The following is a 16,502-nucleotide window of genomic DNA, read 5'->3' as shown; positions in this document are numbered from 1 at the left end:
AGGGTCCACTCCCAGCTGTGTGCTGCTCCCCAAATATTTACACAACCTCTGAGGAGGCCGGCCATCCCGCCACCCCACAGCTGGGAGAGGCGGCGCCCTGCCAGAGCACACACAGTGGGTGACTGTTCCACGTCTTCCCAAATGTCAGCGTCTCTGTGGCTCCAAGAGTGCAGGACGGACGGCGCGGTGGCGACGGAGCCGGCAGGAGCTGCCCCCCATGAGGGCCTGCGGACCCTCAGCTGCCCGGGCAGATACGATGCGAGTGTGTGTGTGTGCGAGTGTGCATGCGTGCATGTGACAGTGCATGTGTATATGTGAGTGTGAGTGTGCACACATGTGAGGGTGCATGCATGCACGTGACAGTGCGTGTGAGTGTGTGTGCATGTGACAGTGTGAGTGTGCACACACGTGTGTGCATGTTTGCATGTGACGGTGTCAGTGCATGTGTGCATGGATGCACATGACTGTGAGTGTGTGTGCACACGTGTGTGCGTGCATGCATGTGACAGTGTCAGCGTGTCTGTGTGTGCTCATGTGTGTGTGAGTGTGCACACGTATGTGTGCACGTATGCACGTTGCAGTGTGTGTGGCTGTGCACACGTGTGTGTGCGTGTGTGCATGTGACAGTGTCAGTGTGTGTATGTGTGCATTTGTGTGTGGTCATGTGAGTGTGTGTGAGTGTGTGTACCAGTGTGAGATCCCTGAGGACAGAGCACTGGTTTCAGGACGACTGAAGCTCCCGCTGCCCCAGGTTCCCCGTTTCTGAGCTGCATCTCCAATCTCACCCAGGCCAAGAAGGTGCTAGAAATGCCTGTCTCCTTTCACCCGCAGCCTTGCTCACCACCTCTGCCTCCTCCCCCGCCCCTGCTCCAGCCAAGTGACCCCCACAGCTTCCGTCCCTGCCCCCTCATGGACCCTCTGCAACACAAGACAGACCAGGTGGCTCCTCTGCCGGGAGCCTGCCTGTGGCTTCCCCACCTGCACGCTGGCCCCTGGCTCCCCCGACCTCGTTTCTGACCACAGTCTGTTCTGTTTAATCTGCTTCAGCCACGCTGACCTCCCTGCAGTCCCTGAACATGTGCTCGCTCTCGCCCCAGGGCCTTTGCACATGTTCTTCTGGACAGTTTCCCTGACGTGCTCTCCAGCAGCCCGCGTTCATCACTCTGCCCTCCCCTGCTTCACCTTCCCCTACGGTGCACAGTGCCGCCTGACCTACCGGGGTCGCCTGTTGGCTTGTTTGCCATCTCTCTTTTGTGCATGAGTTTAAGAATGATGACTTCTCCCTGGTGTATCCCCCAAGTGCCTCACTGACCATGTGAACAAGCAGCTTGAGGAGGGCAGTGTCACCCTCTCCTTTTGGATGGTGAAGCTTAAGTCATCATCCAGGCTCATGCAGGCAGTAGCGACCAACTGAGAAGAAACCAGGGCGGGAGGCCTCTGGAGGGCACCACCGAGGTCGCCAGCCTCCCAAGAACAGGAAAGTAACCACAGGGACCGGAGGAGACACGAGAGACAGGACAGCTGTGGCCGCCCAGACCGCGAGGCTGCCTTCTCAGAGCTGGGAAGGGCGGGACCTCACGCGGGAACCTCCAGGCAAGGCTAAGCACAGGCTCGGGGCAGCCATGGGGCGAGTGACGGGCGGCTGGCCCTCCTCTTCTAATGACACTCGGCAGAAAGACCATGTCCTGGAAGCCGCTGCTGCCACAAGTCCCACACCCGGGCCTGTCTGCGTGGCTGCACCCACGGAGACGGTGTCACTCCTGAACGGCCCCTGGTCATTGGACACACAAGGGCTCAGCCAGAAGCCAGATAAGGAGGCTAAGAGATGGAAAACATGGCCAGTGAGAAATGGGCCAAGAAACAGGCTTGATGGGGCTGGGGGAGTGATCAGGAGAGGAGGGCGGCAGCTCCGGCAGGGCCGCGTCCCTGCCTCTGGCAGGAGAGGCCGCACTGGGAAGACGGCGCAAGGCGCATGGCAGACCCTCTTCATGCGAGCTGGCCAAGGTGGGCAGGGCGGCAGGCTATGAGACCCTAGTCCCTCCCGCTCTCTGAGCTGGACAGTCCCCTGCACCTCTCCGAGACTCCCTGGCCTGTCTGGGTGCCATCCCCTTCCGCGGCCAGCGGGGCCTGTGCGCACACAGCCTCTTTGTATCCAGCCCCGCACACCGCATCTGGACAGCTCTCACCTGCATCCCCAGCTGCCCGTCACGAAGGCACCAGACCCGGCATCAGCCTATCCACCCGTCTCTCCGAGTCCTGTCCTGTGCGTTCACGGGTGCCAGTCTGTCCTGCACAGCTGCCTGCCTGTGGTCTCTGGACCTGGCTTGTTCTGCCTGTTTTTCAAACCCAGACCTTCATGCATCTGCCTGCACTGGTCCATCATCCCTGACATGCGGCGGAGAGCCTCTGGGGGCAGCCCATTCACAGCTCAGCGGGTGAGTGCCCGACCTGGCTGGCTGGCCCTCCTTCAGCCACCATGAATGGTGCTTTGCTGCCTGGCCAGAGACATCTGATAGCCCAGAGACCAGAGGGGCCCGTCTCGAGCATCCTGGGACAGCACGGCCTCTGGGCCCCAGTCAGCAGAGCTGGACTCACAGGGTGGGCGCTCCTCTGCCCTGAGCTCCCCGCAGTGGTTGCTCTGTGGTTTGCAAAGCGCAACCCCACCCTTGCAGACGGAGCAGTCGCTCAAGAGGATTGAGGAAGCCTCCCACAGGGACTCCTTGGCCTGCCAACGGCACGCCTGCTGGTGCCCAGGGAGCTCTGACTGCAGCAGCAGGAAGGCCTGTGGTTGCCGCTGCCAAGCTTAGGGCCCCAGCACGGCGCACGGAGGGAGAGGTCCCCAGGGGCAGAGGGAGGAGGTAGGTGAGCCGGAACCGGCAGGGGACCGTGAGGTGGGGAAGGGGGTGTGTGGGTCAGAGGCCTGACTCTGCTCTGGTCCGCCACTTTCAAGCTGCGAGCTCCTAGCGAGCCGGCGAGGCCGAGTCCCAGTTTCCTCTCTTTTGTCCTGGGAAGTTAGTTTGCGTTAGTCACTCAGTCGTGTCTGACTCTGCGACCCCATGGACTCTAGCCGCCCCCAGCTCCCCTGTCCGTGGGATTCTCCAGGCAAGAATACTGGAGTGGGTTGCCATTCCCTTCCCCAGGGGATCTTCCCGACTCAGGGATCGAGCCCAGGTCTTCTGCAGCCAGATTTTCTTTACCATCTGAGCCACCAGGGAAGCCTAAAATTAGGAAAAAGAATACCCTAATTCACAGAGTCATTAAGATTAAATAAGATAGTGTTTTGTAAACCGCACATGCTATGCAATTGTTAAAGAATTATAAAAGAGCACAAGTTACTTCAGTAAAAACTATACACACAAGTTCCAGGAAGACCCAGAGTCGAATAGCATCGTGGTGCAATTGGGTGCATTTGGGGAGGCTTCAGGTGAGAGGTGTGCCCGGAAAAGACGGTGAGTGACCAGGCATCACCCGCTCAAGAAGGAGAGCTCCCTCTGCAGATGACTTTCAGACTTTCACGGCTTCTATTTTAGAGTGGCCGACCAAGAGGAGGGAGGGAGGTGACATTTGCTGCGCGCCTGCTGTCTACCAAGCGCGTCATTACAACATATTCCATAACGTCCTCACCACAACTCTGTTCCTGTTTGACCATCCCCACGAGGATGGACGGCAGCCTTCCCCAAGCCTCAGAGATGGGGTCTGAACCTCCTCCTAACTTGGGCCCCTTTTGTAATACCAGACGGCACGGACTGTCCAGGCACTCCGTGAGCCCAGTGAGCTCATCCCAGAGCAGAAGGCATCAGAGAAAGGGGGAGGCTGAGGATGAAAGAGGAGAGACAGGCGGACAGGCAGGCTGGTGGGGATGAGCCCATCCCTCTCAACAGCTGCCGTAGCCCTTGTCCATCTTGACTGTCAATGAGCTTGTATGTCCGCAAACTCAAGGAAAGCCCAGCAGCTCAACTGTAGGTCACAGGACACACTGAGGGGCCCTCCTCAGCCTGCATCCGTTGCCCTGGCAACCTGCACACATCCAGCTGCCCCTCTGGAGTACCTGGCTCACTGCAGCCTTCCAGTGACCCTGTTGGGTCCGCACAGACTCGGTGACCCTGATGAACCCCACACAGACTCAGCAGTGCTTTCGCTGTTCTCTTTTAGGAATTATGGGTGTTTTGAAAGCCAGCAGCTCTCTAAAGCCACCCCTCCTTCCCAGCAGACTGAGGGATCTGACTCCACAGCCTCTTCTCTTCCCGTCTTCCCTCTTCATCACTGATGCTGCCCGAGCTGCCCCCACACCCTCCCTGCAGTGGCTGCTCCCTGGAGCACAGACAGAGCCCCTCTGCAGGCACCTGTGACGCTCGGCCTTTGTGGAGCAGCGGGAAACACCGGGATGCCCCACCCCCTGGCCCTCTGGGCGGGCACGCCCTCCCCCAGGACCCCCAAGTCCAGCCACCACAGCGGCGAGTCCTGCACTGCCTTCCTTTTCTCCCCAACCCACTTCCCCGCCCGTCAGGGCTTTCTGGAATTGTCTCTGAAATAAACCGCTTGTACTCAAACCTTGTCTCGAGTTCTGTTTCTGGGGACCCCGTCCAGGACACGCTTCATATACACACATGCACGCTCAAGGCATGGGCAGCCCTGTCGTGGCAGGAAGGGGCCACGGCCACGTGTGTAGTGCTTGGTGCAATCAGTTGGCTACAGCTGCAAGCTGGCCCCATGGCCAGGGTTTCCAAGCCACACGAGGGCACCACGTGAACAGGCAGGAGCGCTCAGGACGCAGTCGTCCCGCTTCCTCAGTTTGTCACGTTCCCTCTGAGGCTCAGAAACATCACGTTCAAGAGTGAAGGTCAGCACACACTTCCAAAAACCGTCCTATATTTCAGAAGGTGCCTGTGACTGCTGACGGCCACCAGCTTGCTACCGTCAGTCACCAAACGGCTAACATCTAACGCTCATTATATATGAAGTAAGCGTACTCTCTAATTCAGTCCTCACATGAGCCTTACAGACCAGGCATGACCACTGCTGCCTTTTCCAGCCGAGGGAACTCAGACAAACGGAGAGCGGGCCCCCAGCTCAAGACAAGAGCCGGGCCCCGTCCAGCCCTGAGCCGGCTCCACACCGCTCGGCAACCCCACCAGCCGCCAGGGGCCCGAGCTGGCCCGTGCTGGCAAGCCTGCTCACAAAGGCCGGCTTATGTAACTACACACCATAGGACAAAAAGAACATCAAGACGCTGTCAAAAAGCAAAACAAGGTTACCCCGAACAACAGTCTAAGCCCAAACTCGAACTCAGGTGGTAGGTTTAAGAAAGCTTACCCAGACACACTAACAGCTCCTCATAAAGACAGAGACCGCCAGTCAGATGACAGCTCCTCATAAAGACAGAGGCCGCCAGTCAGGTGAACAGGACAGTATGCTGGGAGTAGAATAAACACATTTCAACCAACAGCTCTTTACACTCTTTAAAGAACACTTTTCTCTTTTCCACCTGACCCTCCCAAGACACAAATGATGACCTTCTGACACACGAACAAACTGAGACTCAGAGGGGCTGGGGGCTTGCTTGGGGCCGCAGAGCAAGCTAGCAGGGGCTCAGGACAGAGTCCAGAGGCCCAGAGGCCCCTTTCCCTGCACCCAGAGGCTGCCAGCCGAGGCCACGTGCACAAGTCTGCAGGCGACAACGTCCCGCCAGGTGTCACCCCGCAGAGATGCAGCCCCCGTCCACGTCTTGTTTCTTCTCCTGCTGGGGACACAGCAGGCAGCCCATCCCTTCCAGGTGTGACACCCTGCAAGGGCAGAACCGGCTTCCCTCCTGAACCTGAATGCTGGGTCCTCCCTGGGATGGCCTCAGCCTCTGCCCCAATCCTGGGTTCCACAGGCACAGGCCGGGCTGAGGGCCCCGGTCTACGGGCGGGATGCCCGCCGGGAAACAGGAGGCAGGCTGAGCAGGACGAGCCTGCTCCCGGCCAGTCACACGGCAGATCTGCCTCCTTCCCAACAAACCCGGCAGATGCGGTGCCTGCAGGAGGATGCGGTCACTGGGGAGGGTGTCTTGGGATCTGGAACCCAGCAAGTGACGCCCCTTCCTGGGAAGGGGCCACTGAGTCCCAGGACGCTCGGCAAGGCAGGAGGGTTTCTTTAAGGCTTGGGCGCCTGTGTCTGGAAGCCAAGAGCCAGCCTGGAGGAGGCCAGGGCCCACGGTTTATGTTATGTGACGGTTTTCAAAGTCAGGCAGTTTAGTGCCAAGGACACGAATGTGATCTGTCCCTAGGCCCCCAGCACCACTCAAGAGGACAAGCTGGGGGTGTGAGGAGGGACATGGGAGGGACAGCAGCCACCACCCGGGGTGGGGACCACCCAGCCCTGGAGACACGCTGTCCCTGGCACACCGCAGGGCTCAGTCTAAGGCTCTGCGGCCTGGGTCTCTGGAGTGTGGTCTTGCAGGGCTGCTGAGACCAATCTACAGCAGGTGAAGGGCTCCTGAGAAGGTGTGAGAGGCAGCGCTGCTGCTGATCAGCCGGGTCTCCCGTCTGCCTTCCCAGACCAGCGTTCACACAGACGGACGTGGAGACAGCGAGAGGCACATCCACATCCAAGGCGAGAGGGCACACATGGCCTGTGCACACACACACACATATGCACACATGGCCCATACACACGTATGCACACACATGCCCATACACACATGCACACACACACACACAGCCCATACACACATGCACACACACACACACACAGCCCATACACACACACACACACACACACACAGCCCATACATACATGCACACACACACACACGCACAGCCCATACACACACACACACACACACACAGCCCATACATACATGCACACACACACACACACACCCCATACACACACGCACACACACACACAGAGCCCATACACACACACACACACACACACACACACATGCACACACACACACACACACACACACACACACACACACACACAGCCCATACACACACACACACACACAGAGCCCATACACACATGCACACACACACACACACAGCCCATACACACACACACACACACACAGAGCCCATACACACGTGCACACACACACAGACACACAGCCCATACACACATGCACACACGCACGCACACGCACAATACACAACATGCACACACACCCCATACACAACATGCACACACACACACATGCACACACACACATGCACACACACGCACACACACCCCATACACAACATGTACACACACACATGCAAACACACCCCATATACAACATGCACACACGCACACACACACAGCCCATATACACACATGCACACCCAGAGCACACACGGACACCCCATACCCAGAGCCTGCTTTCCCCTCCACAGGTGCCGCCGCTCCCCCTCCAGCTTCAACCCTGGGGGCCACGGATGGCTGTGGAGCTCATCTCCTTCCTTAGATGAAATCCTAGACCTTCCTACTTTCAGAAAAGAAAATCCCTTTTCTCTTCTCAGGGGCAGAAACGTCCCGCACCGGCACCGAGGACAGGGCCAGGCCGGCGCTGTCCACGGCGCTGTGTCCTGGGCATCATCCCAGCAGGACCACGGCAGGAGGATCAGTCCAGGTGCCCGGTGTTAAGGGGTTGTTGACGACCTGCTTGCACAGGGGGGTGATGAGAACAACAGGGAGCTGGAAATCTGGGTCATTTCAGGAAGTACTGAAATGAACGAGCTTGTCTTTGTCTGGAGAAGAGACTCTGAGCTAGCCTTGAGAACACAACAGACGTCTGGATGGAGGCTTCCACTCGGCCCTTCTTTCCCGGATGACAGCGTCCGAGTCACTGGGCAGAAGTGACGCAGGCGGCAAGGGACACTTGCACGCTTGTGTGTCATCTTACTCTATTTGCAGGCGAATATGCCCCCACCAGGCTTCCCAGTGGTAAAGAGCCTGCCTGCCAACACAGAAGATGAGAGTTCGATCCGTCAGGGGGGAAGATGCCCTGGAGGAGGTCACGACAACCCACTCCAACACTCTTGCCTGGAGAGGCCCGTGGACAGAGGAGCCTGGTGGGCACAAAGAGTCGGACATGAATGAAGTAACTGGGACGCACGCACAAGGCCCCTGTCACTGTGCCCATGCAAATCAAGGCTGAGAGAGGCTGCTGGGGTTACTATGCAGAAGATTTCTTAACTTAAAGGGAAGACGGACTAGCCCCAAATCACTGAGAAGTGTCAGAAAAATATGGCTTCCTGAGTAGCAGAGAATCTGCTGTGGTAGGCAGGGCGGGAGACATGGAGTCTGTATTTTTTAAAAGCCTTAGTGGTGATAAAACTCTTGGAGAGAAACATTGGGGAAAGGGTTCACGACAGTGGATTTGGCAATAATTTCTTGGCTATGACATCCACAGGCAGGCAATAGAGAAACAGTAGATAAACTGGACTTGACCAAAATGAAAACTTTCACGCATTAAAGAACACCATCAAGAGAAAGAAAAGGCAACCCACAGAAGGGAGAAAATGTGTGCAAATCACATCATGTGTCTGATGAGAGATCAATATCCAGAATATATAAAGAACTCCTACAACTCAACCAGAACAACCGAACGGCCTAACTAAAAAATGGACAGAGGGCCTGGACAAACACTTCTCTGAAGAAGACATGTAAATGGCTAAGAAACACTAGAGAAGATGTTCAGCATCTCTAGTCATTAGGGAAATACAGATTAAAGCCACAGTGAGACACTGCTTCCCACCCATCAGGATGACTGTTATTAAAAAACAAACACATAGAAAATAACAACTGTAGGCAAGGAAGTGGAGTAATTATAACCCTTGCACATCGCTGGTGGGAATGTAAAATGGTGCAGCTGCTGTGAAAAACAGTATGGTGATTCCTCAAAAAATTAAACAGAACTATCCAGCAATACCACCACTGCGAATACATCCCACAGAATCGAAAGCAGATTCTCAAGCAGATATTTGCACACCCTTGTCCATAGCAAGCTATTCATAATAGCCAGAAGTAGAAGCAACCCAAATGCACATTGATGGGTAAATGGATAAGCTAAATGTGGTGTGTATACACAGTGGAACATTATTTGGCCCTGAAAAGGAAGGAAATTCTGGCGCCTGCTGTGGATGAACCTTGAGGACCTACCGCTGAGTGACAAAAGCCAATCAGAAAAAGGCACACACTGTGTGAGCCCATTTCTGTCAGGCTCCTAGAGTAGCCGGGCTCATAGAGACAGAAAGTGGAGGGGCAGGGGCCGGGGAGGGCGAGGGAGTGAGCATCTCACGTGTGCAGAGCTTCAGTTTGGGAAGATGAAAAAGTCCCGGGGTGAACATTGGTGATGGTGACACAGTAATCCGAATGGAATTAATGCCACTGAACTCTTAAACATGGTTAAGATATTCGCCATATAAAAAGACACACTTTACCACAATTGTTTAAATACTTAACTTTAAGTACACAGTGGTTTTGGCAACTGCATCCCCTTTCGTCATCCTGGTTTGCTGAGCTTCAGTTTGAAGAATCTGCCTTCCCTGAGCTCAGCCGGATGCACGACCCAGGAAAGGACAGGGCATTTGGATGGAGTTGGGGTGGGATCTGACTCAGGGCTGAACGTGAACTTGCCAAGAGCTCCAGGTGGACGGCCCCCAGCAGGTAACTGCGGGCACCAGGAAAGCCTGGGGGTCCCTGCTGTCTGCAGCTCACCTGGACGGCTCGTGGCAGCTATCGGCCACCGGGAGGGGGTGGCCTCACCTGTCCCGCTGGCCCTGTGCTGGGGCTTTGGAGAGGCAGGAAGTGAATGACCATGGGCAGGGGCTGACGGGCAGATGAGGAGTCGCCGCTGGGAACGGAGAACAGCTCTGCCTGTTTTATGCGTAGGAAAAGCAGTTTCTTCAGGAGCAGGGCGCTTGGTAAGTTACCAAACCTGGATGGGAACTGCAGCGGGGGAGGGAGGGCCAGGGAGAGGCTGGCAAGCATGGCTCAGGTTTGCTGGAACCCAGGACACCTCGCTTCTAGCTTTCTAGAAAAAAACAACCCTTAACTGTGAAAACTCGTAACTGAGGAGCAACCGCTTACGTTGTCTTTATTTTCCGTTTTTTCTATATCTATACCGCTTACGTGAAAATTACTGAGGAACGTAAACGGACTCCCCTCAACTCGGGCTGCTCAAGGGCACTGAAGGCCTGCTGTGCTCGCGGTGCTGGTGGGGCCGTGAACACTGAAACTCCCTGTAACGGGCTTTGAGCGCGGCTGCTGAGTGCAGCCTGACCGCAGCAGCCTGCGTGAAGCTATCCTGGCTCCAGCACTGCAGGGCACAGTGAGGTCCGCCCGGCGGGTATCGACCCGGACACTCTGCACCCCTGGGAACTGCAGGCGTCCCTGGACTGTGGGGAGAGTGAACCCAGGGAGGGAGGGTCCCGCACACGGATTCCGGGCATACATGCTGTCCAGGGGCAGAGAACAAAGACGGGCGCTCGAGGGTGGGTAAGGGCGTCTTCCCGGCTCCCATCCCCCATCTGTGTCCCCAGGAATGGCCAGCTGCTGACACGTCGGTCCTTGCTGCCAACCCCGGCGGGGCTCTGCGGGACCGCCTGGTCCCCGGGGGGGGCGAGTCTGGGTCCCACAGAGGGCAAGAGTCCCTACTGACCTTTGGAGAGGGCGTTTTAACAATGATAGGAATAACAGTAACAATAATAGGAATAATGGCAATAAATATGAGCTAACGTGTATTGGGGATTCCGTGGTAGCTCAGACGGTAAAGCGTCTGCCTACAATGCAGGAGATCTGGGTTCAATCCCTGGGTCGGGAAGATCCCCTGGAGAAGGAAATGGCAACCCACTCCAGTACTCTTGCCTGGAAAATCCCATGGACCAAGGAGCCTGGTAGGCTATAGTCCATGGGTTCACAAAGAGTCGGACACGACTGAGCGACTTCAGTTCACTTCAACGAGTATTGAGCATTTACGAAGAGCCAGGAGCTATTCCAAACACCTCCCGTGAGGAAAGCACTTAACCTTCAAAGTCACCGTGGCACGGGTTCTACAGTCGTCTGCACTGAGCAGAGACAAACTGAAGCCTAGAGAGGTTAAGGCACTTGTCCAAGCTCACACAGCCAGTCAGCTGCTGGAGGTGCCATCGCCAGCCTCAGACTGGGCTCTCTCCCAGGGCAGGGGCCTGGCCAGGGAGCGCTCTGCATGGCCCCTGTGTGCTTGGGGCGCCGGCTCTCCTGCCTCTGTCTGGTGTGGGGGGCCCTGCAGGTGGGGCCCTGGTCCTTCCCACACAGCAGGGCTTTCAGAGCCCTCAGCCCCAAGGCTTGTGCTTTTGACCTTTCCAGCTGGGTGCTGTCAGGGGCAGGACCGGACACTTTCTCAGAGAAGAAGGGCTTCCTGGGGCAAGGATCAGGCTCCCAGTGGCCCAGCACACCCTCCGTGCCCAGGAGGAGCTGGACAGCCATCTCAGGTCCCAGCCCCGGGCTGGCCGATGCGAGCGTGAGGTCGGCTGGCCCCTGGGACTTACACCCAGTAAACAGCCCCGTTCGTGAGTCAGCTGTTTTGTTTCAGAGCAGCCTGTCAGCCCAACGGGCCCTGCCAGGCCCTCCCAGTACAGCCCCGGGGTGGGGAGCAGTGGATGGCCTGGACCTCAGCTACTTCCCACTCTCCTCCAGTTCAATCTGTTTACTGGGGAGAGGTGGTCCCCAGGGGTCGGGGAGGGGCCCTGCAGCCTCCTGTGTCACGGGTGAGGGGGGGGCGGAGCCAGACAGGGGTGGGGGTGGCAGGTGGGCGGATGGGGGTGCCCGATGTGGGGTGTGTGTGGGGGTGCCCGAGAGCCTCCAGGAGCGCCCCGGGCTCTGGGAGCCCCTGGCTTGAACACCGAGACTCCAGCACCCCTCTCCTCCTGCCCTCTCCCCTTGCGTTCCAGACTGCTCCCCCGCCTCTCTGTCCAAGTTGCTCCACGAACCAAACGGCTTTAGGCTTTACCGGGGCAGAAAGAGACAAGAGGAAGAAGGCGGTAAAGGGCTCGACGGGCTCTGTTGGATAGACGTTGCAGCGCGGGCAGAGGTTTGCAGGAGAAACCAGGGGAGGGAGGGCGCCAGGGCCGGGGCCGGAGGAGGCAGCGGAGATAGTGCTGCGCCTGGGGCCAGGGCTGCCAACAAACGCGTTGGCCTCTCTTCCAGCGGCCTTTCGGGGCGGGTCGCTGTCACCCTGACTCTCCAGGCCCACACGCAGCCGCCGGAGCCACTGGCCGGCGGGGGCGGAGACCAGGAGGGCGGGGCGAGGCACAGAGTGACAGCTGCAGGGACTAGTGACGCGGCGCCCTCGCTGACCAATCAGCTCCCCCAGACGCCAGCCCCCTCGTCGCCCCCTCGGCTGCCCGGACCGGCACGCGGTCCTCGACCTTGATCACAGCGCAGCCCCGGCCCCGGGCCGAGGTTCATCCGCCCTAACCCTACGGGGGTCCATGCGCCGGGCTGTCTGCGGTCCCCTCGGCCTCCCTGGGCTATTCGCTCCTCCGCGGTCCCCGTGAACCGTCCCCCGCACCTCCTCCACCCCCCCATCCCCCGCCCCCGGGGTCCACCCGCCCTTCCCACGTCCGATCACCGGACTGCCCACCTCCCAGCGGCCCGCAGGCCACCCCTACCCAGTGGTGATGTCGTCGTCCTCCGTCATGGTCTTGCCCATGAGGTCGCTGTCGCTCATGTAGCCAGACTTGAGGTCCACGTCTTCCGAGTCCAGGGACTCGACCAGCTCCAGGCGCGAGATGTGGCCGAGCTTGCTCGGGGAGCGCATGGGCATGGTGTGCGCGTAGTGCGCGCGCTCCCCGTGCATGTACCAGGCAGGTGGCCCCTCCGAGCGGCAGCTGCCGCCCACCGACGGCGCGTCCCCGGCCTGCAGCCGCGGGCTGGACTGGCCGTAGCGCCAGGAAAGGGGTGATGAGCGGTTGGACAGACTGGACACGCTGCGGGGGTTGGCGTCATCACTGTCATAGCAAGTCATCTCCAGGGAGCTGGGCAGGCAGAAAGGCACTGGTTACCCTCGGGCCCTGCGCGGAGCCCCGAGCACTGTCCTCAGGCACCCTGTGGTGCCTCTCTCCCCACTCCTGCCCCAGCATCCCCCCACCCTCACCCCCGGCCTCCAGGTGGCCTCTCAGGGTGTAGGCCCTGCTGCGTGTCAGCGCAGGTGTCAAAGGAAGAGGCTAGTGGGCAGAAGGGAAGGGATCCCGTCCACTGCCGAGGGCACAGATTTGGTAATATGACCCCTGTTTGACTCCTCTACTTATTAGATAGTGAGCCAGAGTCCTCATCAACTTTCCTGAGTCTCCATCTCCTCATCTGTCAAATGGAGATGAAACTATAACAGCTTCATCATATATAGATTCAGAAGGACCACATGCAAGTGCCTGGTATGTAGAAGGTGCCCAGTGAACCCATGCGGCAGGGTGGGAGGGGTCACGCAAGAGTAGAAAGCCTCGATCATCCACTCTGCTCAGAGCGTCCAGCACCTCTTTTCTGTTATGAGCTCAGGGTGAGCCGGATGGTGGTCCCTGTAGAAGCCCTGTGGGTGCGCAGGACCAAGACGGCAGGGCGGTCAGTGAGCAGGCTTCCTGGCCTGGCTGCTGCCCAGTGTCTCCCCTGGGCCCTCCTGCCGGCCCTGCCATGCCTTGCGCACTTTCTCTCTCTAATGACGCAGAGCTTGGGGAGCATGTAAGTTCCCTGAAGGGGGCGCCTATGGTCCTGGGAGGTGGCCGGCCTCACTCCTGCTGCTCGGGTCAGACGAGCAAGCAGGAGGATTCTCTGCCTGAGACTCGGGACTGGGCCTCACGCGGTAAGGACTTAATAAAAACAAGCTGCCGTGTCAAGGAGACTAGGAGAGAAGGAAGAGGGCGTGACAGTCCTGGTCGGGATGGGCGCTCTAGGGAAGCCTGTTTTCAGGGCAAACTTGGCACCAAGAGCGGCTGTGCCCCCGGTTCTGTTCTCCTGGCAGTGCGGTGAGGGGGCAGCCCTGACCCCACCACTCATCTTTATCCCAAACATACCTCCAGACACCTCTGAGTCTGTGGCCGAAACTCTAGCTCAAACCTGGGTCCCTGATTTCCAGTCCCAGATCCCACCTTCCAGTCTTGCTCCTCTCTGGGGAGGACGTGTGTGGGGTGGACGGCGTGATGGGCTGGAGCGGGCTGGGGGTGGCCGGAGGGCAGTCTCACTTCCTCTGCAGCCCCAGCCCCCTGACCCAGACTCTCTCCTTGTGGGGGAATCGAGCCAGAGAAATAGGGGAAGTAGCACGGGAGGAAAGGTTTCCAAAAAGGAACTAAACTAAACTACAGGCAGCCTGTGACTCCAGGGTGAAAATCGCCTTGCTGGGCATGCTCACTGGGCCATGAGCTCCTGCAGGACACAGCCCGTGTCTGTCCTGGGAGCTCTGCCCCTGGCTCGCTGGACGCAGAAGCACCCTGATCAGCCTGGGCGAGTCTGGCACGTGGCCCCTTCTCCCCAGCCTCTCGCTGCTCCTCCTCTAACCAGGCCCTGTGTGCACACCCTGTCCGCTCCCAGGGCCGAGGGAGGGCTGATTGATGTAAAGCGTTTGGTACAAGAGCCATCAAAGCTGAGGGAGTCACTGTTTTGGCTATCAGAGTGTGCACCAGGAATAACATAAACCAAAGGCTCAGGGAGGAAGTGGCTCTGGGTCCACAGCAAACAGAAGGGCCGCTTCAGGGCTCTTGGTTCCTCTCCCATAGAGGGAGACAAGCCAGAGGCCCAGGCGCTGCCCTCTAACTGGTCAACTTTACACACGAGGCCTTCCTGTTCCCCTGCAGAAAGCAGCAGGGCCTGCACGGCGTCAAGCTGCCTTCGTGCGGGGGTTGGGGGTGGGGACAGGAGACGGGGGCTGCTGCCCTTGCCCTGTGGGTGAGTCACCTGGGGTGTGACCCCTCAGGAGCAGAGCGCGTGGGCCTTCTTTGGCATGGGGCTGGCAGGCAAGGTGGGGCTGAGTTGTTCCAACAACTTCCCTGGCTGGGGAAGGAGGGCATCCAAGACTTAATCCACTGGGTCCTCAAAACAGTGAGAGGACTCGAGCCAGACCCCTGTCCCACGTGGGTTCCTGCTTAGGGCTGGGAGGGCTGGGAGGGCTGGAGACGGATGTACAGGGTCCCAGAGCCTCCCAGAGCCCACATCCACTTTCTTCTCGGCCCTCCTCATCACATTCCTTCAGCAGTTAGAATCCTGCTGGCTCGAGCAGAGGTAGTCACAGAGACAGCAGGCTCTGCTTATCACGGGAAATGTTTCAGATGTCTGAGAGCGATGTGCTGAGTGTCCCAGGCGGGGGATGGGGTAGGGCTGGGGAGGAGCGTGGGAAGGAGGAACAAGGGGATCTCAGCAAGGGAGCTGGGAGCTGCTGAGGCCAGACTCAGCTCCACTTCACAGTCACCACCACCCCACAAGGATGGGATGGCTGGGAAGTAATGAGTCCTCTGTCACTGGAGGTATGTAAGTTTGGTTTGCATATAACTTGGCCACACACTTGGGTCAGGAGAAGTCCTTCTCCCACTGCCTATTTGCTCTCATTTTCCAATCCCAGGAGGTGGGGAGGAACCGACTCTTCTCTACCTTCCTGCTCCACACCCCCAGGATTTCTCAATCCTGGCGGTTTGCCCCCTACCCCTAGGGTGTAGCCCGGCCCTCTGTCCCCCTTGGAGCTGACAGCATGAGCTCATCTGGGCAGCCCCAGGAGCCAGTGCAGGAAATTCTGAGTCACGCTGAGCCTGGGGCCAGGACACCAGGGCAGAGAGAGGCGCGGCAGGAGGGCGGGGGTGCCCCGCACGGCGGGGCTGCAAGGGCTCGTGAGGGGCTGGAGGAGGGTGTCCGCACGGCGCAGAGGCTGGGCCGCTTGCCGGCTGAGGGGGCAAGAAGGCTGCTGCATGTCAGGAAGGGCATGTGGAAGCTTCAGCACAGGGAGAGGAAGGGAGTGAGCAAGCCCTTGAGACAACGGGGAAGTGGACACCCAGGAGGGCGTGGAGGAGGGCAGTCACGGCCTGAGCCGCGTGCTGGCTCCTCCTTCCACCCATCCAGTGAGGCTCCAGCCTGATGAGATGAAGTCAAATTGTTCAGCAGAAGCCGACGCCAGGCAAGGGCGCACTGCCCCCATGGACTCAGTGCATGCTGCCCCGGCCCAGGTGGGGGGCCCGCCCTCCACATAGGGAAGGAGGGGCAGTGGGCTCTTACCTGTGAGTCACCTGGGACCCTCGAAGGCTGGACATGGTTTCCTCCAGGTTCTGGCGCAGATCCAGGACATTCTGCACGGTCCTCTTTCTCTGGGACTCAGGGTCTGGAGGGAGGAGAGGAGCTGGGTGAGTGGGGAGGACTTACTGCTGAGTTCGAGGTGGCCAGAGGCTGCATCCCTGGATGGGCCCTGGGACATGACTGCCTCTCAGGCCTTCCTGAGGGCCTGGGACACACCCTTGAGCCCCTGAGGTCCCAGCCCTGGAAGGGACAGGGGCACCAGCCTTCAGTGTCCTCCCAGACAC

At 58.7% G+C, this 16,502-nt stretch overlaps 1 protein-coding gene across 1 annotated transcript in view; it reads right to left on the bottom strand.

Annotated features, from left to right (window-relative positions):
* The window catches only part of NAV1 (neuron navigator 1), a 197,015-nt gene that overhangs the window by 61,671 nt on the left and 118,842 nt on the right, over positions 1–16,502 (bottom strand). Inside the window, 2 exon segments of the mRNA XM_070384624.1 lie at positions 12,624–12,989; positions 16,201–16,303. Of these exon segments, the coding sequence (XP_070240725.1) occupies positions 12,624–12,989; positions 16,201–16,303 (469 nt within the window).

This window comes from Bos mutus, chromosome 16, assembly GCF_027580195.1.
Source record: "Bos mutus isolate GX-2022 chromosome 16, NWIPB_WYAK_1.1, whole genome shotgun sequence".
NCBI lineage: Eukaryota > Metazoa > Chordata > Mammalia > Artiodactyla > Bovidae > Bos > Bos mutus.
Note: the sequence above shows the minus strand (reverse complement) of the source record. Positions and strands in the feature narration are given on the sequence as shown.